This window comes from Anolis carolinensis, unplaced genomic scaffold, assembly GCF_035594765.1.
Source record: "Anolis carolinensis isolate JA03-04 unplaced genomic scaffold, rAnoCar3.1.pri scaffold_11, whole genome shotgun sequence".
In the NCBI taxonomy this organism is placed as follows: domain Eukaryota; kingdom Metazoa; phylum Chordata; class Lepidosauria; order Squamata; family Dactyloidae; genus Anolis; species Anolis carolinensis.
This window is the reverse complement of record NW_026943822.1, coordinates 8,370,046-8,396,171: the sequence shown is the minus strand read 5'-3', so window position 1 is coordinate 8,396,171 and position 26,126 is coordinate 8,370,046. Positions and strand designations below refer to the sequence as shown.

Here is a 26,126-nt window from a genome sequence, read left to right as displayed (position 1 = left end):
TCGTTTTGTTTATACCCAGGCTGAAGAAAGCAGTTTGTTTTTACCCGGATTAAACTCCGGTTTAATCCGGTTTATCTTTTGAACATTTACTTTTGCCCCTTTTTGCTCCTAAAGGCAAAAATTGCCTGGCCCTTGTGTTTTACGGGCATTTTTGAGTTCTGTAATCTAATAAACTCTGTTACTTTGAATCTTGTGGCGTTCTGTCCTTGACATTCATACTCTTTACAGTGAATCCAGTGGTGGTGGGCAGAGTAGGAACCATATTTTCCTAATTGTAAGTGATAAATTATCCTGAGCAAGTAGTTGAACTCTCGAAAGGATGCTGTATGCATATTCAAATGCTTAAACCCAAGCCCACCCATGGTCATATTCATTACATGAAGTTTGGACAGTTTTGACATTGGGTTAAAGAGAGCTTCCTAAAGCTGTCTCTTAACATTTTGGCTCTTTCCTATACTTCAATTTTCTTCATCAGTTGCTTAAGATTTCTCTGTGAAAGAATGTGTGTATATGTGTGCAGTTGCAAATACTGCTTATCTGACAAATTGCCTGTGGGATTGTTTTCAAAAGATAGTACAAGAGAAGTCTGTCCTTGCTTATAAGAGCTCTCACCTTGGTCCTCCTTCCATCATTTAGTTCTTCAAACAATTGAACTGCAGAATAAAGCTGTGACCCAAGGGCTTTTTCTTGGCTTACTGCCCCAATTAATTAATATTCCTGCTTCCGCAGTACATGAACTGAAAAAGTTTCCCATCACAATACCACCATTCTCTTTGATGTTTCAGTAGATTTTATACCCAGGGCTTTATCAAGTTATGCAACTAACTGGTTTAAGATTATGTTAGGACTAGGACTAAAATAATCTGAACCTCTAGTATGCAGTGCTTCAGTGTCAATTGCTAGGCTGGCAGTGAAAATGGATAACACTTGGCATACTATCTCTTTCAGAGTGTAGTTAGGGAGGGAACCCTCAATGTTGTCATGAGATTACTCTTTTGAGTAGTTGTCATTTAGGAGAGTCAAAGTTGATGCTCTTCTAACATTTATGTGCTGTGAACCACCAAGGAGAGGTGGGTAAGAAATAAAATTATTACTACTGCTATTATTATTTATTAATTATTACATGTTTTCAAAGTCAGTTGTCTTTTGACCTAATCAGAAGATTGCTTTAAAATCTAATTCAGAAATTGAAATTTGATAATTTCATTATTGATGTCTCTGCCCCACTTCACAGTTTGGTTCCTTCATACAAAAGCTTGCTTTGGGCAGGGAAGCAACAGCTGTGCAATCTTCCATTCATTTCAATAGAAACTATGAATTCCTTGACACACATGGACATGGTTTTATCAATGCCTTGTATATATGGATCTGTTTATTTCACTGTTTATTTCACTGGTGTACAATAATTATAGTCGAGTGCAGTGTTTCGTGATCTAATTTTGGAACATGATGAACACATTGTCTCCCTTCATAATACAAGGGACTTTATAGTGTGACAGCCTGATCCTAAAAGATGTAATTAACATTCTTTGAGGAAACTTTGTTGGCACTTGCTAATAGATATGCTCTCTAGTGGAGTTTGCAAGAACCTTTTGTATGGCCTTGATCACAGTCCTTGATGGAAATAATAATAAACTACTTCATTGCAGCAAAGTTCTAAATATGCAACATTGGCAAACTGTTTTTAATGTAGGTTGGCAGTGTTTATTATCTAAAGCAAAATGACTTCTTTCTTTTCAGGTATTACGTGTGGCCGTTCTTGTTTTCCAGTTTTAGGAATAATTGGGACTTTTGAAACTCAGTCTCTAAGGACTGTTCCCTTTAGAACATTTTCAGAAACACCAACATACTTTGCTTCAAAAGATGGTGCAAGTAAAGATGGTTCAGGAGATGGCACTAAGGTATGTGACATTTTAAATATAGCTTGTGCTTGAGGGAGAGCAATTAGCTCTACTTTCCCAGTGAAATATTTAATGGAAACTTCCATTTTGGGTATCCATAACTACAGAAAGCACAGAAACTAAGACACTCAGGTCAGACAGCATACCAGACAATAGATAAGGAGACTTAAACTGTGAATTAACATGATGACTTTGTCTTAACTGAGCAACAATATCCATGCAAAACAGAAGAGAGAACTTTTGAAGTTGTCTTGGTGGAAGGCAAAAGTAAAAAGCTGCTCTGAACTCAGTTTCTGATTGAATACTTGGAAACACATTAAGCAAAATCTAAACTGTAAGCCAGAATCAAATGTGATGTCTTAATCGAGCCATTATAAAAGCCTCAAAAATTGGTTACCTTTCAATTCGGGGCTTCTGTTTCACTTGTTGAAAAACTTAGTGTGAGATTCTCTGTAGAAAGATCGTTGGTTGGCTTATAGGTGGGATTGGCTTCATTAATCAGCCTTACTGGGCCTCTGCCTGTCCTGTAATCCTATTGTGGGTGTGCTACCAATTAATAGGGCAGCCTGGCCTAACTTCCGCTAGCTCTCACTACCGTGTTTCCCCGAAAATAAGACAGTGTCTTATATTAATTTTTGCTCCCAAAGATGCGCTAGGTCTTATTTTCAGGGGATGTCTTATTTTTCCATGAAGAAGAATTCACATTTATTGTTGAACAAAAAAAAAGAACATTTATTATATACTGTACAGTAGTTGTCATCACAAACCAGCATAACCAGACAAACTGTGAATCCTATCAAGAATTTCTTGTTACTACCATTATTTCCATGTACAACACTCTATGGTATGTACATTTACCAATCCCACATACTCTGGTGTTCTGTTCGTTGGGCATGCTTTGAAACAGAAACTTTGCTAGGTCTTACTTTCGGGGGAGGCCTTATATTTAGCAATTCAACAAAATTTCTACTAGGTCTTATTTTTTGGGAATGTCTTATTTTAGGGGAAACAGGGTACCTGTTTATCTGCATTCTCTGTTTGTGTGAATTGCAAGAGTGTGGAGATAGTGCAGAATCTTCCATTGGTTTTCTACTTTTCCTCTGGGCATTAGGTCCAATGAGAAGAGGAATGTTGGCCTAATGAGAAAGGGAGGCCCAATTCCCAAGAACAATTTGCCTTGCAGACCTGGAGCTGGTAGAACTAACTTATTTTCTTCTTTATCCATTTTAATTAATATTAAATTTTCTTCAATATAAATGATCACTACTAATCCTCTAGTGATCATGCCCATTCCTAACAAGTGTTTCAGGGAATCACAGCCTTTTTGTAAACATTTGTCTGCCATGTTTAGATAATAAACAGTATAAAGGAAAATTGAAGGGAAGTAAAACGGACAAGGCGCAAGTAGAAAGTTCCCAGTTTGTGATAGGCGACCTTTCGTAGTGGTAGGGAATCATGTAGAATATAACCAGTTATAAATGTGCTGATCGGATCTAAATAACCAAAATACTATTTCATTTAATTCCACTAGAAAACGGCTGGTGAAGGCAACAGTAAAAAGTCTGGTTCTGGAAGCTCTGGGAAAGGTGGAAACCAGTTGCGTTGCCCAAAGTGTGGTGACTTATGCACACACGTCGAGACCTTTGTGTGTAAGTTTTCACTGTTTGCATTTACTTGAATCAGAAGATCTTATTGTTTTTTAAGTGATACATATGATGTTGCCAGCAAGTTTGACAATTTATAAACATGACATTATTCTGGAGTAAATTTGATGTTACATCTGAGAAATAGAATGAATACATTGTAGCCACATCCAACGTGGAATCATTGTACTGTACTTAGGAAGCTTTGCCCACAGGCATTGTGATCCTTCTGATTTAACTGGTAGGCAAATGGTGAGCAGATTGCACTTCTCAAAGTGCTTGCAACACAGTTGACCAACAATCTGATTGCCAAATTTGATGGTTTTAAGGGCATTGCAACATTTAGAATCCCAGAAGCCTCTCCATAAAGCAGCATTTGTGGTATATAAAAGTCATGGTCTTCCCAAGCGATATGTAATTTCTTAATTTGGAAGGTATTTTGTTTTACTTCCTGGATATTGTATGTGTCACATTTCTTGTTAGTCAGGTGAAGTTATAAGGAGCAGGATTTTGAATTCTTGGAGATAAATGGCTTCCTACTGTTTTCTTCCTCAGAGTGTTCTTTGTATGTAGCAGTTGATTTATAGGCAGTTGTTTTTCAGCCAAGAACCAGGACATGTAAAATGACGCTGTAGATTTTAGAGACAAGAGTTGCACCTTATCATTGCAGAGCCTGACTCAGTATTTATTTTGGCAATAGGCACCTTTCAACATGCCTGGGAGGCAGGGTCAGAATGTGGCTTTCTTTTATTATTGACTAGCTTGGGGACCCGGCGATGCCCGGGTCATTTGAAAATGGTATTATTTGTCTTTTAATGTTATGTATTCTGTTTGGAGTGGGTGAACTACAATTCCCAGAATTGTGTCGTGTAGTACTCTGTGGATGGGGGTGAATGACTGCAATTTCCAGATTTCCTGGGGTAATTGTCCTGAAATATCTATCAGTATTCACAGCAGGCAATATTCAGTCTGTGGGCCAAGTTCAGTCTGTGTGCCAAGTCTAGATTCGTCATTGGCTGGGTTCAGTGGTCTTTGGATGGAGGTGAACTACAACTCTCAAAATTAAGGCCCCTTCCCACAAATACCTGCAGTATGTTTAGTAGGTCATGAGGCTTCTCTGTGTGAAGTGTAGTCCGAGTGCATTGTCGGTGGGGGTCAGTGTTTATCTGGCTGCAGGTGAACTATAACTCCCTTTCCCCCAAACTTGTCCAATATGTTGTATTGGTTATGGGGGCTCTGTGTGCCAAGTGTGATGCTCATTGATTGCAGGTGAACTATAAATCCTAGTACCAACTACTCGTGAACTTCCAGTCCAGTTCCCCTCCAAATCCACCAGTAGTCAAATCTGGGCATATCGGGTCTGCATGGCAAGTTTGGCCGAGAGCCATCATTATTTGGGTTCGTAGTGTTCTGGGTGTAGGTGAACTACAACTCCTCTATATTCCCCAGTAGGAGTGACAGTGCTCTGACTTGATGCAGGGTGAACTACAACTTTCACCATGTGGAGTCAATCCCTAAACTCCTCCAGTAAGTTTAGTTGCAGGTCAGTTCTGCTCTGTTTGTTATGCAGAGAGATTGGAAAGGAAAGGGCAGTGGGCGGGGACATGCAAATTCCACAGCAATGGAGAACCCTGGGATGCCTGCCTGTGGTGGAAGAAAAAGCAAAATCTAGGAGGAAATGGTCCCCAAATGAAAGCATTCCTTGTGTGGTGGGTTGTAGTGTTTGGGAAGGACATTGGCAGAGGCTGGGCTGCATGTTCATGGCGCTCGCTGTAACCGCAATGTCAGTGGAAAAGAGTGATTTCCTAGATTTTTAACCCTAGGAAGTATAGCCTGTTTGTGGAGGCCGGAGGCTGGCTGTGTGAGCAGACATCCGTGCCACATACACACATACGTGTTTTTGTTTTTATTATGGATTTAGATATAGATATATTGCATCACAGATATGACTGTGCTTCCCCTTTGCAATCAAAATAGTTGGAAATAGATCATTTCAGTTATTGGAAGAAACCAGTCTGAGAGCCACCTACTTGTAGGGGAATTTAAAAGGCTTGATGGTTTAGTTCCAGTATGACAGTTGCTTCAGTTTTATTTCTCACATTTATATTCAGTCTCCTACATGAAATTTAAGATAGATATTCCATTTTATTTTCCAAAGAGCCTCGTGAATCGACTCAGTCTGTATGTGAAAATTAGTTGCTTCCACTAGCTTCTGCTCATGTCTAAGATAGTATTTTTGGTTGTACATGTATAGGCAAAGCTGCTCTACAGTAGCTGAATTCTATGAAGTATAAATTAGGTGTTTCCCCATTACCTGATAATCTCCTGGTTCCTGCATGGCACAATAGGCATGAAAATAATAAATAGGTATTTGAGTTTCCATTGGGCAAATGCACGTTTGTTTGCCATTGCATCTCAGTTGTCGAAAAGCCTCTAACAGTGCAAAGGTCTGAAACAGCGTTTTACATGTGACTAATCTTTTATGTGGAGTAAGTCATGCAGCACCTACATGAGCCTGAGGGCATTCTAGGACATTGGCAAAAACTGAAACAGTGGGATGAGAATTTATCCTTCTGTATTTGTACTATACTGTATAAGAGATATGATCACGTTTATTCTAAAGGAAAGAATGATAGGTGTAGTATTAGTTTTGGTTTGTTTATCCTTTGTCTCCAAAGATTCTTTTGATTCTTCTTAGAAAAGCCCTACTCTTTACCGTCTATTTAACAGCATGTCTGCTACTACCTCTATTTGAGACCGGTGAGAGCCAGGCCCCTAACCAGTGCAGCCTTTGTGGTGAAACATTTTCCATTTCTCATGTAAAAGTAACATGCCTGAAATTATTTTAGAGGAGGGCTTTCCACACTTTCCTTGACAAATGAGACAAGCCAGACCAGTTGGATATTTTGAAAACAGAACCAGATTGCACTTAAAAGTTGATGCAGAGTTCAGCAAAAATTCAATGCTACTGTTTTTGTGAATAGGGTGGACAAATGCAACAGATAACTGTCCTTATCTGATCATTATACTGTTCACTAGGGGTATACCTACTACACTTAAACTGGTAGTGGTTGAACATTTAAAGTCAAAGTGTTGCTTTATATTACTTCTGTAGGACAAAAACCAGTTTTGTTATTTTGTTTTGGTACTCCTTCAAATCAACGTTCTTTTTCATCTGTTGAATTGTTAAGGCTTACAAGTTGCTGTTCATTCTCAGAAGTTGAGAGAGAAAACATTGTTTTCAAAGGAAGAACCTTGTGTCTTAAACAAAAAATAACAGTTTCTGTTGCAGTTTTTCTTCTACCTTTGGAACTCAAAAATGTGGCTAGAATATATGTTGCACAATAGCAATGCTGAAGTGTTGTTGATTTGCCTTGTTCAACACACTAAAAATAGTCTTAGAAATATGACCTGATATCAAGGGAAGGGTGAACACACAATAAATGATCTGTCCTAAGGAAATTTTCCTTGGTCGCAGTAAATACCTTCAGATTTAATTTAGTGTTGGACAATGTAAAGGGCAATTTTTTCCCTGGGAAAAAAGGAAGCAGTTGCTGTTGTTTTTCTCCTTTTGGAGGCTTAGGGCTCCTTGATATAGTTACAGTTCATCTGCCCAGAACATCTTCCACCTTATTAGTGCCCTGGAATCTATGAGCCCAGCTCATATTCCCTGTTTGAAATCTGTCATGAAGGATTATCGGAATATTTAATACTGAGTAGGTAGGAGAGGTCCTAGGTGGTGGGATTTTTCCCTTTTGAACTGAGAATGGAATGTACACAAATCAGGCATTTGTTCTCAAAGCTAAACTCAGTGTTGTATTTGTTTAACATTTTCCCATCTATGTTTTTTTTTCTTTATGAAAGGACTCTTATGCATGTAGAAGAAATAGCTGATATTAAGCTTTTGGTATAAATGTGATTTGAAAGTAGAAAGAGAAATTTTGACCGGTGATTTCAAAACTGTAAATTGTGCATGAAATTTTAAGAGATTGTGGAACTCTCTTGTTGTTTTGTTGAAAGTATATTGTGCTGTAAAGTAGAGCAAAGCACACCTTCCAGGTTGAACTGTAGCCCACAGTCAAGGGTTTGGAATGCAGGGAACGCTGTGGAAGACTGCACTTTGCTCATTACTGTTATAAAAGAATGGGATGATACCTACTGTCCCTTAGAGTATCAATCAAAGTACAGAAATACATGCTTAAACCAAGATCAGGGAGTATTGGTCCTCTAGATTGTTTGGCACTTTAACCCCCTAATCTTTTAGCTGGGAGTTAGGAAATGGAGGAGTTGTAGTTAGAAATGTCCAAGAGGTGATTAGAGGGGAGGTATAGTCCATAATGTCTGGAAGTCAGATTCCCCGCAGCTGCTCTCAACCAGGGCTTTTTCTTAAGCTTTTCCTGCTCATAACCCCTTTCCCCCTGAGGAATTTTGTATGCGACCCTGGGAATATAACTATATAAAATAAATATACAAATCAAACATTTACTGATCATGGATCAGAATTTACAAGGCTTGCTAAACAAGGTGATCTTGCTTTTTGTGGAGTACAGCAGAAGCATTTTCTGCAGAGACCATTGTAAACGCGGCACGTTGTTGCTAACAGATTTGCATCAATTGTGACATTCAGAAACCTTTGACTATTGCTAAATTTTTCATTACCCCAACATTTTGCTTAGGGGGATCCCATTTGGGGTCAGCCCCACAATTTCAGAAGCTTTGCTGTTCAAAGTGTCATTTTATCAGTTGGGCTAATATTAATCCACTCTAGTGGGATGGATGTTTGGTTGTTGCCAGGCCGCCCTGAACTCACTTATTTTTACCATTGTTTCAATAGCCTCTACTCGCTTTGTGAAATGTGAAAAATGCCACCACTTCTTTGTGGTGTTATCAGAAGCGGACTCCAAGAAGAGCATAATTAAAGAACCAGAGTCTGCAGCCGAAGCTGTGAAGTTGGCCTTCCAGCAGAAACCACCACCTCCACCGAAAAAAGTAAAGGAGTGTTTTTTAATTGAATGTAGCAGTTTCCATTTTTTAAGTAAAAAGGAGAGAATGATCAAATTTTGTCATCTTAAGAAAAATAAGTTTGATCTTAACATATAAGCCCCGATGCTGGCTAGGGATGAAGGAAGTTGAAATCTGAGAGCAGCCTGAAGGGCTAGATTTCCCACTTGCTCTGTAGGGAAGAAAGCCTTTAGAAAGCACCAGGGTCCATTAGGGCCATTCTCAAATGTGAGTGGTTCATCATTGATTAAGATGATGAGCTCAGCAGCTCTTGGGAGCAAGTTACTTACTAGATGAGGAGAGGAATTCTCAGGCCTCACTACTTCAAAGTGAGTGGAGAAAGGGGAAACACCGTATGTACGCAAGTCCATAGTCGAATCTAAAACACTACAATTTCCAAAACCCTAAAACCAAAAAAAGTATTTGCTTCCAAATGTAATGTGCAGTGGCAGAAAGTGTGCTCTTTGTCATTTGGTCAAGAAAAGTGTGCATTACAGTTGCTGTCTGCTTAGAATCCCTTCTTTAAAAATAAAAGTGTTAGGACATCAAAGCTTCCAGCAGTAGAAAAGAAAACCATGGGGTGTATCTATGCTGTAGAATGAGTCCACTTTAACTACTACCTTTGGCCAATTCTATGGACTCATGGGGGCTGTAGTTTTGCAACATCTTGAGCCTTCTCTGCCAAAGGATGCTGATGCCTCACCACACTACAAATCCCAGGATTACATAGCATTGAGCCAGGGCAGTTACATATGATGTCTCTCAAATTGGATCTCCAGAAGCTCCTGAAGCAGCTTCCCCTTTGGCTTTGGTTCAGCCCTAAGATATATTACATGAATCTAATGCATACCCTAATTTTGGCAAGGCCACTTAGTCAAAAAAGGTGAGCATTACATTTGAGTAAAGAAGGTATTTTATAATAGAAACCCACCTGCACAACCCATAGTGACCCTTTAACTGGGATTTTCCACAGTTACATAGAGAATACAAGTTTCGTTGGTTTTCTGTATTAAGTAGAATTTTTTAAAATGTGAGGCATCAATTAGCTTTTCTCTTTGTTTGCTTGCCAGATTTATAACTACCTCGACAAGTACGTTGTTGGCCAGTGTTTTGCCAAAAAGGTGCTTTCGGTTGCTGTGTACAATCATTATAAGAGAATCTATAATAATATTCCTGCCACTCTGAGACAGCAAGCTGAAGTGGAAAAGCAGACTTCCATAACACCAAGAGGTGCGTATAGCCTTTTCTGTTGTATGTTTTGATGGCCTGGGACTGTCATTTGAGCCGTTGTCCCTTTTTGTCTAATCCTGGTCCAAATGGGAGCTAAACAGTAGAGTTTCTGGGGGGAAAACCCATGATTTAAATGTGTTTAAAGCAGCGGGAATGATCTCAGACCAGGTTGTGTATGATTAATATAACAAGACAGCCAAAATCATTGAGAGGGAAAAAAGAGAAGATGGTAAAGTTTATTATTCCATTAGCATGAAATAGTAATTCCTGTAGTGACTGCTGGAAACATTCAGAGAGGAAGAGTCCATAGAAGTCCATTGGAGGTGATGGAAGTAGCTATGTGTTCCCTCTCTTGCTGCTTCCACTTCAATGAATTACATTTTCCCTCACTTTGAAGAAACAATGTTTTCTTTATGATGAACATACTGCATCACTATTCCCCTTCATTGCAGGCAAAAGGTACATTTCTTTCAAATGATGTTTCAACAAATTATCAATTTATTATTACTATTACTACTACTACTACTAAAGTATCTTTGAGATATAATATTAAATGGCATAGGGCACTCTTACTAGCCCAACATTTCAATGCAGGTTTTATGAAGCCATCACAAAAACACACTATTGAGGCCAAAGAAGCCATGATCAGCACATTCTACCTCCTGTTTAAAGCAAATAAATATAGAGCAATTAAATTGTGATTTCGACTACAAGGAATAACAAAAATAGAATGCATTAATAATATGAATGGAGCAAATTTACTAATTCAGTCCTGTGCTTAAGGAAAATAATTCTAATCCACTTTAAAGGAAATGGTAAAATAGGAAGCCCTCCAAATGATGCTCTGAGGCTATGCTACAAAGTGTTTTGAAACCCAACAAAGTTTGAAAAACAGTTGCAAGGTGGAGAATGTTTCTGGTTTTCTTCTAAAAGATCATTTCTTGTTGCCCAAAACATTGAAAGCTGTTACATTTTAGCAAGAGGATTTCATCGCTACTTTCTTAGAAGAGATCCTTTCTAGAGAGGAGTGGTGTTTAATCCTCTTTGAATCAGGGCTAAACTCTTTTTAGGGTAAAAGTAAAGATAAAGGTTTTCCACTGACATTAAGTCCGACTCTGGGGATTGGTGCTCATCTCCATTTCTAAGCCAAAGAGCCGGCATTGTCCATAGACACCTCCAAGGTCATGTAGCTGGCATGACTGCATGGAGTGCCGTTACCTTCCTGCCAGACATTTGCATGTTTTCGAACTGCTAGGTTGGCAGAAGCTGGGGATAACAGTGGGAGCTCACCCCGCTCCCCAGATTTGAACCGCTGACCTTTCGGTCAGCAAGTTCAGCAGCTCAGCAGTTTGACCATTGAGTAAATCCATCTTAGCATTCATAAATTTTGTCTTTCTAAAAGAAAAGTTACAATCCTGTTCTCATCTGTGTGACAGAAAATCACATTAAACCGAATGGGCCTTGCTTCCAAATTGATATGCTTTCCCTTTTGGTCTAATTTGCTTTTAATGTTTCCATCTTCATTTTGGAAATATAAAACATGCCAATTACTCTTCCTTTGGCATAACTTTTTAAAGTACTAGTTTAGATGTGCATGAAAAGCTCACTATGGAGTGAGGTTACTAAGGCTGGATCTGCACTGCCATATAACCCAGTTTCTGAATCCAGTTTATTTTGCTTTGAACTGGATTATGTGAGTCTACACTGTTATATAATCCAGTTCAAAGGAGATAATCTGGATTCAGAAACTTGTTTATATGGCGGTGTAGATTGGGCCACAGTTATGATAATTTCCTGGTGTGTTTTTTTTCCTTGTATATGAAATCCCTCATCCCCTAAAGCTGTATTCAGAAGAGGGCAAGAGGTGAAGAAAATGCAGTGCTTTTTAAAATATATCTATATCTATATATTGTATTACTGTTTTCATCCTCTCTCTTAGACTTAGAAATAAGAAGACGGGAGGATGAGTACAGATTTACAAGTAAGTGTTCTCTCCTCATGTCCTCCTCTGCAATATTTTCTTTTCCGAACTTAACCATGAGCAGCATTTTAATTATGACTTTAGAAATGGGAAAAAGCCAGCCTATGTTCATTTCATAAATGACATGCTGGGCCTAGCTAAACTGGTTAAACTGGTATTACTCAGGCAGGACCAGTTGCGGCTGAAGGTACATATTCTTTTGTTAAAGTGTCTAATAAAGAAAATCCCTACAAGATGAGGAAGCAAGGCTAGAATGCTTCTCTTTGATACCATGGCCTTGTTTGGACACAACAATCCCAACAATAGAAGAGATCCTTGATTTTAACTTTTTAACTTTCTTTAGTTAAAATTAGTTAAAAATCCCCGAAATGTCCCACTTCTCACATCCAGCCTATTTTCATTTTGTTAAAAATCAGGATTTTTATTTTTAAGAAAATACCAAATTTCCCCCTAATCCACTCATTTCATTATTATAATATAATCTGTTAGTATTGAAACTATAAAATCACAGTAATGATTAAAGATAACTACATATTACATTCAAATTATTACTTACGTGGTATTGAGTCTGCCTTTGGTTGCACCGAGTCCCACCAAGGGGAAAAATAACACGATTTTAGAGGCAGAAATGCCTCTGAAAAGCAGGCTATTTCCCCCCCTTAGTGGGACTCAGTGAAAAAAAAATTAATTAATTAGTTACTTCTGATTAGCAATCAGTCTATTAACCCTTTTAATTGCTTTTGAAATTAATCTGTCATCTGTCTTGAACAATAAACATATAAAAACAGCACCTCAAAATGTAAACATCTCCCTCTGCATTTTAAACACTGTGTTTACTGAGAAGTTTATTGAAAAACTTGATCTTTCAATCTCAAATCTTCCTGTGACATTGATTACACTATGTAACAAATTATTTTTAAAAATTCTGTTCCTGGCTTGAAAGTGTGATTTCCTATTTAATTGTGCAATCCTTACACTGAAAGTAGTTGTTACTCCAGAAAAATTGTTTTTGTGGCTGACACAAACAGTGTTAAATTAGTTGAGACCCGATGAGATACTCATTGAAAAACTATAGCAAAATGCAGCAGGGTGTCCCTCCCGTAAAAGTTTTTGCAATCTAATAAAATTTTCCCATGTTTTTAATTATAGAACCAATTAGGAAATGACATTTATAACCCAGGAACAAAAATTGTGTTACATTTGGGATAGTCTTTTCTTCAGGTGTTTTGATCTCTTCAGTAGAAGGTACAGTACTTGAAACTGCTTAGAAACCTGTCCACTTGTGCATGTTCTTCTGCCTATCTCAATCCTATTGCAAGAGCTCCATGTCATTCTTGGTCAATCATGCATTGCACGTTCCAGAGCTGCTCCAGATCGCTGGCATCAGCCCCCATGGCAATGCTTTGGGAGCATCGGTCCAACAACAAGTGAATCAACAGATGCCACAGGAAAAGCGGGGAGGAGAAGTACTAGATTCAAACCACGATGACATCAAGCTTGAGAAAAGTAATATTTTGCTGCTTGGACCAACGGGCTCAGGTAGGTCAGTCGCAGCAATCCTTGCATAAGGTGAATTTGATTTAAAACAAAAAATGAGACGATGCCAGATCACATGGATTGTATCAGAGTTAATCCAGTGAGATAAAAACAAAGTCTGGGGATTATTTTTCCTGCACTGAAGAGTCGCCAGCCCTTGTAGACAAAACAGAACTGACCAAAAGGTGATTCCAAATTGTTACAAAACCTTGTGTTTCTAATGTATATTTTGCTAAAACAATGTTGGGGGGGATACATTTGAACCCATGCGGGTGTCATTCTCTTGACCTCTGGGAAAATTTGAGGCAAATTGCAGAAAAAAATAGGAACATCATCTTCCCAAATGCCGCAATTGTGAGCAGGATAGCTATCTTTTCAGGTTTCAGGTTTTTATTTCTTTTGGGACCAAAGCAGGGAGTTTTCTCCATATTCTGCCCTGATGGTAGCCTCTTGTCAAGAATGCAAGTTATAACACCCTGACACTTGGTTTAAAATTCCCTTTGGTTTCTCAGATCTTGTGGGAAAGATCTCCTTGTTGGAGAAAAAAGTGAGGTATAAATAATAATAAAAAAGTCTTTTCTTCCTCCCCCCCCTTTTTTGTCATCATGTTTGTGTTACCTTTTCCTACTTGTCTTCCCGTAACAACTTGAAAAGTTTCATATACCATCCATTGCAGCTTCTCTTTTGTTTTGTGTTTATTCCTCCCTAAAATGTCCCTTGCTTCAGTCCAGACTTCTAATTCTCAGTCACTTAGGCTTTATAATGCAAATTATTAAATTCCTCAGGAATATTTTTCAGTTTGTAGTATAATAAGAAGTGCATTGGAGTAGCTTAAGAACAGAAATGTAACCGAGGCAGCTTTTCAATATGCACAACTTCATTTGTTTAAAATAATGCAATTCTCTAAGTAAATAAGTAGATTGTTGTAACCAAGGGTAACATGGCAATTCAGAACATTAAATGAGAAATGCCAATAAAACTATTTAATGTCTAATCTTCCGTAAGATCTTCCTAGCTGTATAATAAAAGACCAGCAAAACAAAGTTTATCAATGACTATCTTTCTGGGATATGGATGTAATAAATTGCATGTTTATTTTCTGGTTGTTAGTAACAGACCGTTTTAAAACCAAAACCTAGGTAAAACCCTGCTGGCCCAGACTCTGGCAAAATGCCTGGATGTCCCCTTTGCAATCTGTGATTGTACTACTCTGACTCAAGCCGGCTACGTGGGTGAAGACATTGAATCGGTCATTGCAAAACTGCTTCAGGATGCGAATTACAATGTCGAAAAAGCCCAACAAGGTAATGAGCAAACAATGACATTCAAAAACAAAGGGTTTCTCGCTTCACCCCTTGGGATTCCTAATTCTTACAGTCATCAGCATACCCTTTAATTTATTTCTTGCAAGTATTGATTTGTTCTTTCCCTCAGGGTTTATGTCACGGAGTATTTCATAACACTTGCCATAGCAGCTTGCTCTTTTTAAAAAATACTGCCTCCTCTGTGTACAGATTGTACTTCTTGCGGAGTCCAAATGCTTCTTAAACGAATCGTATCTCATTTTGCAGGAATTGTGTTCTTGGATGAGGTAGATAAGATAGGCAGCGTGCCCGGCATCCACCAGTTACGGGACGTGGGAGGAGAAGGCGTTCAGCAAGTGAGTCCCGGTAACTTACTTTCTCGTACAGTGAAAATCGCAAAGCCACTTCTTTTTACTACTCTTCACAGTCTGAGTTTGCTTCTCACCTCCCAAGGATCTGGTGTTTTAGGGTCCCTCCAGTCGCATTCCTACTGCCTTTGTTGCACAAGCTATCTTCTTGCTTACAGGGGAACTCTCTCTTTATACTTATTGCCTTTTTGAGTGACTCGGGAATTGACATGACACATATGTTGCTTGTTTGGCCTTGGTGCACTCCAACCTTAACAACAGATTTTGGTGAAGGTCACTACATTGCATTGTGTTTCAGGAGCTGAGTAATGTGCCTTCTTCATGGAAGATACAAGCAATAGAAGCCCTTCACTTATTTCTAGCGGAGTTCTTTTGGTGGAAAATATAATTTGGGGCAGGGGATTATATTGCTCTTCAGAACCCTAGGTGTGTTACCTATGCATCACTTCATACAAAGAAACCTAATAATCTGTTTGATAATTGTGGGAACAAGATGCTGTGAATTAGATAAACTGTGAGGGTTCTTATGTTCTGAAGTGTGGAAAACATTACTGAATTCCATCTCATTTCCCTGAAGGGCTTGTTAAAGTTACTGGAAGGAACCATCGTGAATGTTCCAGAAAAGAATTCCCGCAAGTTGCGTGGGGAGACTGTGCAGGTGGATACGACCAACATCCTCTTCGTAGCGTCTGGCGCTTTTAATGGCCTGGATAGGATCATTAGCAGAAGGAAAAATGAAAAGGTAAGAAAGAAGAGCTGTTAAAATGAAACATTTTTTGACACCAGAACAAGATCCCTTTGTGTTTTTATATAACTGTTGCCTGATTTGGAAAGGGACAGTGTCACAGTGTGCCAATGCCAGGTTAGTGCAGATGGGGACAACCACCAAGGCAGACTACATGGCTTCATTTCTTTGAAGCAGGAGAATATCAAGTGCTTTCCTGTTTCATTTATTGGGGGCACATGATGGCAGAAATTCAAGCTTTAGGTTGCTTTTTGATGCAGTAGAAGGACCAATCTCTAAGAAATACACACACACTAACACACAGGCCCACACTAGCATAAGTACCTGGCAATGCCCAGTTTAGGTCTTTTGTAATGGAATACATCTTTCCACCATGTCTCCTGTATCATCAAATGGGAGCACACACACCCCGCCCCAAAGGTCTAACTGCCATTCTGGGCCAGAATGAAGAAGGCAGGGCAAGGAAGACATCTTTCCACCATGTCTCTTTTATCAGTTTGACAGTATCTATCTATATATATAAAAGAGTGATGGCATCACGGCAATTCACAAAACAACAAAAGTACAGGCCCCCCAACCCCAAAATTTGACAACACAACCCATCATCCACGCCTCAAGGTTGATACAACAAAAAGAAAAGAAAAATAAAGTCCTAATTAGAGGGAGAGCAATAATTGTTTTTATCCAATTGCGGCCAGTTTAGAGGGCTAATCTCTGCCCACTTGGTTGCCTAGCAACCATGGGACAGCCAGGATTCAGTTAGGGGACAGGCAGATTTAGGCCTCACTTAGGCTTCTTCCACAGATTATCTAATTTGCACTGGATTATATGGCAGTGTAGACTCAAGGCCCTTCCACACAGCTATATTACCCATTTATAATCTTATATTATCTGCTTTGCACTGGATTATCTTGACTCCGCACTACCATATAATCCACTTCAGTGTGCATTTTATACAACTGTGTAGAAGGAGCCTCATATAATCCAGTTCTGAGCAGATAATATAAGATTAGAAATATACAGTACAGTCTCACTTATCCAATGTAAACAGGCCGGCAGGATAAGTGAATATGTTGGATAATAAGAAGGGATTCAGGAAAAGCCAATTAAACATCAAATTAGGTAATCGTTATACAAATTAAGCACCAAAACATCATATTATACAACAAATTTGACAGAAAAAGTAGTTCCATGCGCAGTAATGCTATGTTGTAATTACAGTAGAGTCTCACTTATCCAACACTTGCTTATCCAACGTTCTGGATTATCCAACGCATTTTTGTAGTCAATGCTTTCAATATATCGTGATATTTTGGTGCTAAATTCATAAATACAGTAATTACTATATAGCATTACTGTGTACTGAACTACTTTTTCTGACAAATTTGTTGTCTAACATGATGTTTTGGTGCTTAATTTGTAAAATCATAACTTAATTTGATGTTTAATAGGGTTATCCTTAATTCCTCATTATCCAACATATTCGCTTATCCAACGTTCTGCCGGCCTGTTTATGTTGGATAAGTGAGACTCTACTGTACTGTATTTACAAATTTACCACTAAAATATCACAATGAATTTAAAACACTGACTGCAAAAACATTGATTATGAAAAGGCAGACTGCGTTGGATAATCCAGAACATTGTATAAGCGAATGTTGGATAAGTGAGATTCTTCTTTAATATGAAATAATTACTGGGATAGAATAATGCAGAACAATATAATCTCTAAAACCAGGACAGTAAATAAACAGGGGAATCCCACACAGGAAACAATCAGGGCCAGCTAACACCTCCCAACAAAGTATATTCACAACCTTTAGGAAATAATATCCCCTGATGGCGCAGCGTGTTAAAGCGCTGAGCTGCTGAACTTCTGGACCGAAAGGCCACAGGTTTGAATTGGGGGAGCGGAGAGAGCCCCCACTGTTAGCCTCAGCTTCTGCCAACCCAGAAGTTCGAAAACATGCAAATGTGAGTGCATCAATAGGTACTGCTCCGGCGGGAAGGTAACGGCGCTCCATGTAGTCATCCCACATGACCTTGGAGGAGTCTACGGACAACGCCGGCTCTTCGGCGTAGAAATGGAGATGAGCACCAACCCCCAGAATTAGACATGACTGGACTTAATGTCTGGGGAAAACCTTTACCCTTGACCTTAACTACCACCAATTCCTCAATACTTTATTTCCCATACCACCATACTTCACCACAGCAACGCGTGGCCGGGCACAGCTAGTATATATATAAAAGAGTAATGGCATCAGGGCAGTGGACAAAACAACAAAAGTACAGGCCCCCCAACCTCAAAATTTGACAACACAACCCATCATCCACGGCACTAGGTTGATACAACAAAAAGAAAAGAAAAATAAAGTCCTAATTAGAGAGAGAGTAATAATTGTTTTTATCCAATTGCTGCCAGTTAGAGTGCAAAGCTCCGCCCACTTGGTTTCCTAGCAACCTACTCAGCTCACGGGACAGGCACAGTTAGGCCTCACTTAGGCATTTTCCATAGATTATCTGATTTTAACTGGATTAAATGGCAGTGTAGACTCAAGGCCCTTCCACACAGCTATATTACCCATTTATAATCTTATATTATCTGCTTTGAACTGGATTATCTTGAGTCCACACTGCCAGATAATTCACTTCAGTGTGCATTTTATACAGCTGTGTAGAAGGGGCCTCATATAATCCAGTTCTAAGCAGATATAAGATTATAAATATACAGTAGAGTCTCACTTATCCAACATAAACAGGCCGGCAGAACGTTGGATAAGTGAATATGTTGGATAATAAGAAGAGATTCAGAAAAAGCCTATTAAACATCAAATTAGGTAATGATTATACAAATTAAGCACCAAATATCATGTTATACAACAAATCTGACAGAAAATGTATTCAATACTCAGTAATGCTATGTTGTAATTACTGGATTTACAAATTTAGCACCAAAATATCACAATGAATTTAAAACACTGACTACAAAACATTGACTACTAAAAGGCAGACTGCGTTGGATAATCCAGAACTTTGGATAAGCGAATGTTGGATAAGTGAGATTCTACTGTAATATGAAATAATTACTGTGGTAATCCAGAACAACCCAATTCTGCCATGGAGGACACAATCCAAGCACGCCCAACAGATGGCCACCCAGCCTCTCAATAATAATAAGAATAAGAATATTGTACAATCCTAAGGTTAGCAGATACCCCTAAGGATCATCCAGTTCAACTTCCTTATATCATGCAGGAGGACATAATCCAACCACTCCTGACAGATGGCCATCCAATATCTGCACAATAATAACACACATTGAATCATAGCATCAGACAGTTAGGAGACACCCCTAAAGGCCATCCACTCCAACTCAACTCTGCCATGGAGGACACAATCCAAGCACTCCCAACAGATGGCCACCCAGCCTCTCAATACTAATACTACTACTAATAATAATAATAATAACAACATCATACAATCCTAAGGTTTGGAGTTACCCCTAAGGGTCATCCAGATCAATTTCCTTCTACCATGCAGGAGGACACAATCCAAGCGCTCCTGACAGATGGCCATCCAGCCTCTACATAATAATGATGATGAAGAAGATGATAATAATAATAATAATAATAATAATAATAATAATAATAATAATAATAGAAGCATAGAATCCAAGAGTTTGGAGAGACTCCTAGGGGCCATCCAGCCCAACCCTTTCTACTATGCAGCTGGACACAACCCAAGCTTTCACAACACATGGACAACGTATAAATACTATACAATACTAAAGGTAAAGGTTTCCTCTGACGTTAAGTCCAGTCGTGTCCAACTCTGGGGGTTGGTGCTCATCTCCATTTCTAAGCCGAAGAGCCGGCATTGTCCATAGACACCTCTAAGGTCATGTGGCCGGCATGACTGCATGGAGCGCCCTTACTTTCCCACCAGAGCGGTACCTATTAATCTACTCACATTTGCATGTTTTTGAACTGTTAGGTTGGCAGGAGCTGGAGCTAACAGCAGCCGCTCACGCCGCTCCCGGGGTTTGAACCAGGGACCTTTTGGTCTCCAGCTCAGTGCTTTAACACACTTCGCCACCGGGGCTCCTTATACAATACTACACAGGGACAAAGACCCCCTCTATCCTCACCACTTTCACAGTACACAAATAACCAAATGCATACTAAACATAAAGACAACCATACAACAGACATTCAATACCATCACTACCTCAACGGGTTCTCACCAACACCACCAGACAACGCCACAGCAACGCGTGGCCGGGCACAGCTAGTAATAATATATAATGCTTATATTGTGCTATACTATTGTGCTATAATATAACTTGTAAGCCACTATGAGTCCCCTTCGGGGTGAGAAGGGCAGGATATAAATGTCACTATTATTGTTTGATTTTTGGATTTTATGAATGGTCCCATTAGAAAACGCATAAATTAAAACTCCCATCATCATCTCTCATTGGCCCCAAACTGCACCGGTAGTTAAAGTTGGTCATGACGGGTCTGTATGCCAAGTTTGGTCCAGATCCATTGGCACTGGAGTTCACAGAGTTCTCTGGGTGTAGAAGTCATCTTGGAAAATACATACATACATAATAGATAGATAGATAGACATTTTGACTGGTATTATATACATGGATGGATGGATTGACAGATATTTGTATCTTGGTGTAATAAGCTGCTCAAGAAATTGGACATCTATAATGTGTAACTGCACTCACATCTTTAAAGCCGAAGAGTCCGTCCTGGCTTCCTTTCTGATCACAGAACGTACCTGTCTTGCAGTACCTCGGCTTTGGAACACCGTCCAATCTGGGGAAAGGCCGCAGAGCAGCCGCCGCTGCAGATCTGGCCAACCTGGGCAGCGAGACCAACACACAGCAAGACATGGAAGAGAAAGACCGCCTGCTGCGGCATGTGGAAGCCCGGGACCTGATCGAATTTGGCATGATCCCGGAGTTTGTGGGGCGCTTACCGGTAGTGGTCCCCCTGCACAGCCTTGATGAGAAGACGCTGGTGCGGATCCTGACTGAGCCCCGGAATGCTGTGATCCCCCAATACCAGGCCCTGTTCAGCATGGACAAGGTCTGGCACGCCTTCTCTATCTCACATGTGGCATTTTTTTCCCTAATATGAAATCAGTATTGGTTTAGAACAGTGCTGCCGGAGCTGGAGAGTTTCCAAGAAAGAGTAGAACAATTGTAGCCAATGGGAATTCTGAAAAAATAAAGCCTTTTGACTCTTACTTGTAGCCTGGTGCTGGTCCCCTGCATCAGATGGATTAAGAACACTAGGAGCTATTTCAGAATGCTAAAGTCTTGTTGCAGTTGTTGTTGTTGTTGTTATAATTATAACATGATTTTTCCTGAGTTATAAATACCATTTCGCAATTGGTTCTATCATAAAAACACGGGTGAAGTTTATTAAAGTGCAAAGACTTTGTTTTTGCAAGACATCCTGCTATAATATTTTGTTCTAGTTTTTCCTTGAATATCTCAGATTCTCAACCAATTCTACCTAGTTTGTGGCAGCCACAACAATGAAGTTTCTGGAGTTTAACAACTACTTTCAAACTAAGGACTGCACAATTAAACAGGAAATAACACCTTCAAACCAGAAACAGAACATTTAAAATTTTTTACATAGTGTTTATCCATCAGTAAGAGAGTCAAATCGACTCATCATAAAACCAATATCATTTACAACCTAAAAATATACAAACATTAAAATAGAATTAAATATGAACAGTATTAAAAATAAACAATGAAAAACCAATCTAAAAGGCTATTCCTATAGCTAAAACCACAGCACCCCCTGACTCGATCAGTTTGTCTAAATGAATTTCCACAGAAGAAAAGCAACACTACTTGGAAACGGACCACATAAGCAAAGGGTGTAACATTGTCTTATGTTTTCCAGTGTGAATTGAACGTAACAGAGGATGCCCTTAAAGCTATTGCCAGGTTGGCTCTAGACCGCAAAACTGGTGCGAGAGGCCTTCGATCTATAATGGTAAGGTGGTCTTTCATATTAATTATCTATACTGGAGGTATTAGTTAACAAGTTGCTTTAAAAAATCTTTGTTTCTGGATACTGCAGAATTTTGGAAATTAAATTACCACAGTAGTCAACTTTGTAAAACGAAAGAAAGCAAAAAAGAAAGCAAGCTTAAGAAGTTTTCTAGTGGCAAGAGAGAACTTTTAGCCTCAGTGGTTCTGTCTGCAGAAAATATACTTTTTTCCTATCTAGAAACTGTAATTATCAAGGCTTAAATGTGGACTAAAGTCAAAACATATCAAGTAGTCTCCACTATTTCAACAATTTCTGAAGACTCCTATTGGATTTGGCAACCCTTACAGTTTCCTTTAAACATTACAGTCTGGAAGATACTACTGTGATAATACTGTACTTATTATTTTCATTATTGTTGTTAACTCTCAGGTAATAATGTTTGTACATGATGCTCTAAATAACATAGTGCATTTTATGTTTTGAATCTTTATAGTATTTGCTTATCTTTTTCACATTGAAACAAGATAGCTCTATAATCAGAGAGGCCTAACTATTTCTGTGGCCCTTACATGTCACATCTCTTTTTATGTTTTGAACCTTTAGAGTGTTTGCTTATCTTTTTCACATAGAAAGAAGATAGCTCTATACTCAGAGAGGCCTGCCTATTTCTGTGGTCCTTACATGTCACATCTCTTTTTATGTTTTGAACCTTTAGAGTGTTTGCTTATCTCTTCGACAAACTCCTGACAGATGGCCAGCCAATATCTCCACAATCTCCACCATAAAAATAATAATAGAATCCTACAGTCACAGAGATAGGAGACACTCCTAAAGCCCATCCAGTCCAACCCCTTCCTGCCATGGAGAACACAATCCAAACATTCCCAACAGATGGCCATACAGCCTCTTGATAATAATAATACTAATAACAATATCACGGAATCCTTATGTTTGCAGACAGCCCTAAGAATCATCCAGTACAACCTCCTTCGACCATGCAAGACCACACAATCCAAACACTCCTGACAGATGGCCATCCATCCACTATATAATAATAATGATGATAATAAAGATAATAATCGTGATGATAACAGCAACAACAATAATAATAATAATCATAGAACTATACCATCCAATAATTTGGAGACACCCCTAACGGCCATCCACCCCAACCCTTTCTACTATGCACCAAGACACAATCTAACCATTCACAACACTTGGACAACGTATGCATACTATACAATACTACACAGCGACAAAGACCCCCTCTACTCTCACCACTTTCACATTACACAAACAACCAAATACAGTAGAGTCTCACTTATCTAAGCTAAACGGGCCAGCAGAAGCTTGGATAAGCGAATATCTTGGATAATAAGGAGGGATTAAGGAAAAGCCTATTAAATATCAAATTAGGTTATGATTTTACAAATTAAGCACCAAAACATCATGTTATACAACAAATTTGACAGAAAAAGTAGTTCAATACGCACTAATGTTATTTTGTAATTACTGTATTTATGACTTTAGCACCAAAATATCATGATATATTGAAAACATTGACTACAAAAATGGCTTGGATTATCCAGAAGCTTGGATAAGCGAGGCTTGGATAAGTGAGACTCTACTGTACATAAAAAACATAAAGACAACCATACAACAGACATTCAATACCACCACTAACTCACCAACACCACCAGACGCCACAGCAACACCTGGCCAGGCACAGCTAGTAAATAAATAAAACTTTTAAGGATGCATTTACCCTGTTAAATTAATCCCTTGGCAAATATGTTATACTAGGTGATGTGCAAACCTCTATGAAGAAAATTTTGATGCCTTTAATTTTCTCCTTCCTTAGGAAAAGTTACTGCTGGAACCCATGTTTGAAGTCCCCAATTCTGATATTGTGTGTGTGGAAGTCGACAAAGAGGTTGTGGAAGGGAAAAAGGACCCTGGATATGTCAGGTAATTTTCAAATGCCAGCACTAGATTGTATTTTTAACTGTGTTGCCTTTTTTTTTTAAGGGGGGGGGGGGTATATTTGCTTCTATAAAAGAATGTAAACATCAAAAACAGGGTTTCTTCATTTGGAATGGACCTCATCAGAAGAAAGAGCAATTTCGGCACAAATTGCTCTTTTTCTGATGAGGTCCCTTCCAAATGAACGAGCCCTGTGTTTGTACTGAAATTATTTTTGACCAACACACCTAGCAATTTGTTTTAAAGCCTTCAAAAAGCAGCCTACCTTTATATATGGTGTTATCCTAGAACTATTTAATATTAGCTGTGATTTTTAAAAAGCAAAATGGTACAGAGATCAGCATGCTTGGGCCTACGTCTCTCTTTGGATCCCAGTCCAGATGTCCCACATCTGCAATTCCATCATTTGTGGGAAATCCTTTCTGAAATGTCTTTTCCGTTTACTTCAGAGGATTGACCCGTACCTACATTTTATCATAGGGCTCCAGCTAAAGATTCTGCGGAAGAAGACTACGACTCGGGAGTGGAAGAGGAAAGCTGGGCTCGCCAAGCCGACGCTGCAAACAATTAAAACCCTGTTGGAATGTCCTGCAGGAAACGCACTTAAATGTTTTAGTTTGATTCTTTAACATTGGACCTCTCCCGAATATAATACATGGTCAGGAAAACCCTTGATAACGCTAACGGGAAGCCGATCATGTCTTTCTTGTAACATCACATTAATTTTTTTCCCCCAGAGGACACTTGGACGTCGGCGTCATAGTATTCAGAAATGAATTGTGTACTAGTTTTTTTTAAAAAACACACACAAAGTATGTTTTTCATTTAATCCTGCTGAGCCAAAATGCCAGTGGGTTTTGGGGGGACATTGGATCAACCCTTTCTCTCCTTCCGCTTGGCGATCTACAAAGCGGAACATTGGGGATTTCCCCCCCTTTTACTCATTTAGGGACACTGCAGAGATAGAGCACTTAGCACACTTAGATGTGTGTGTGTAACCTGCAAAACGTTCCTCCTCCATTATAGAAGATAGTTGATTGCAACAAGTCTCCGTTTGGGAATTTCTCATCCTCGGCCAACTTTGGCTTCGGAATAGACCCTTCTGATAGCAATGACGTAGTTACGAAGCCAGTTAGATTTGGTTAAGTACAAATAGTCTTCGACAATGATTAAATCCTGTTAAGGAGGCTGTTGAACTTCTTTGTTCAATGTGACAAAAATCTGATTGCCTTCCTGAAATAAAAGGGGCAGTAATGGGACCTTTTGAGCCAAAGATGGTGCCAGGGCTGTAAACGGAGCAAAAGTAAATATGGGAGGGTCTTTGGGAAAGATATTAGGCTTTGCTGAAGTCCCCCTTCTTTTTTTGCACTTGAATAGAGACTGAAAGTCCTTTCGTTCGACCCAAGCTTTTTCAGTTCTAGAATGGAGTGCCACTGTCCTTCCTCAGTACTGAACTTAAGAACTTTAGCCCTACAAACCGGGCCTTGGAAGCTAACATATATAAAGAAATAAAGATTCAAAGGTATTTTTGGGGGGGGTGTCTCTTTTTCAGTTTGAATATCATAAAATATCTTCTGTTTAAAATGCAGTGGGTGCTAGAGGGAGACTGTTACATTTATTATGGAAACTGGATGTCGGAGGCTTAAGGCGAGGAGCGTGCTGTCAGGTTCACTAGCTCCATAGCAAGCAGAGCTGCTCTTGAATTACAACCTGGTTCTAGAGCATTTTTGCATCACTTTCCTAGAACTGCATTGAATAATTGGGTATATTACTAAAGGTTTCATTTTAATTATATGTAGGTTTTGAAGAGGAAAAAACATGGGTGTTATGAGAACAGGTGAATCCGGAATTCGTCGCACCTTTCTCTGAGGGGATAAAGGTTTACAGGAAAAAACCAAACCATAGAATATTTAAATACCATTTTAATATAGTACTTTTTACTGAATGTACTGGAAACCCTCCTGCATCAATTTTTTGGTGCCAGATAGCCCTCCCTCCCAGGCAACCTTCTTATAACAAGAAGTCCAAGAAAGTTAACATATAATTGTATAATACTTTTTTTCCTTGTCATCACTTGTCAGCGTTTGCATAAAATCCTAATTTAAATTATAAGATTTAGACACCAGACCCTGCATCTTGTTCATTTTAAATCTTTTAGCGAAGCGAAGATTGCTTTGTTTTACAAATCCTCTGATCCTTTAGTACAATATTTGTAAAAAAAAAAAAAAGGACTTGTATGTTTTTGATTTCCAAAATTAAACTCTGTACATAAAAGTATAATGTTTCCTTTGTGTTGAGATGTGTTTGGGGTTTATTACATTTGGTTCCCACATTTGGATTTAGGACGACTGTTTTAATCTACAGAAACAACATGGCTTTCAATAATAACAATAAATTATAAA

The 26,126-nt window shown here is 38.9% G+C and overlaps 1 protein-coding gene across 2 annotated transcripts in view; it reads left to right on the top strand.

Annotated features, from left to right (window-relative positions):
* clpx (caseinolytic mitochondrial matrix peptidase chaperone subunit X) overlaps nt 1–26,004 on the top strand; it is a 34,110-nt gene extending 8,106 nt beyond the window's left edge. Inside the window, exons 2-14 of one of the 2 annotated variants that reach the window (XM_003226563.4) lie at nt 1,741–1,901; nt 3,433–3,550; nt 8,379–8,533; nt 9,616–9,775; nt 11,715–11,756; nt 13,119–13,295; nt 14,432–14,596; nt 14,864–14,952; nt 15,542–15,706; nt 20,515–20,814; nt 21,649–21,741; nt 23,603–23,709; nt 24,205–26,004. In XM_003226563.4, the coding sequence (XP_003226611.1) occupies nt 1,741–1,901; nt 3,433–3,550; nt 8,379–8,533; nt 9,616–9,775; nt 11,715–11,756; nt 13,119–13,295; nt 14,432–14,596; nt 14,864–14,952; nt 15,542–15,706; nt 20,515–20,814; nt 21,649–21,741; nt 23,603–23,709; nt 24,205–24,295 (1,823 nt within the window). In that variant the 3' untranslated portion in view covers nt 24,296–26,004. The remainder of the gene's footprint in view (nt 1–1,740; nt 1,902–3,432; nt 3,551–8,378; nt 8,534–9,615; nt 9,776–11,714; nt 11,757–13,118; nt 13,296–14,431; nt 14,597–14,863; nt 14,953–15,541; nt 15,707–20,514; nt 20,815–21,648; nt 21,742–23,602; nt 23,710–24,204) is intronic. The other variant, XM_008119437.3, reaches the window with a different exon arrangement.
* Nucleotides 26,005–26,126: the final 122 nt, after the last annotated feature.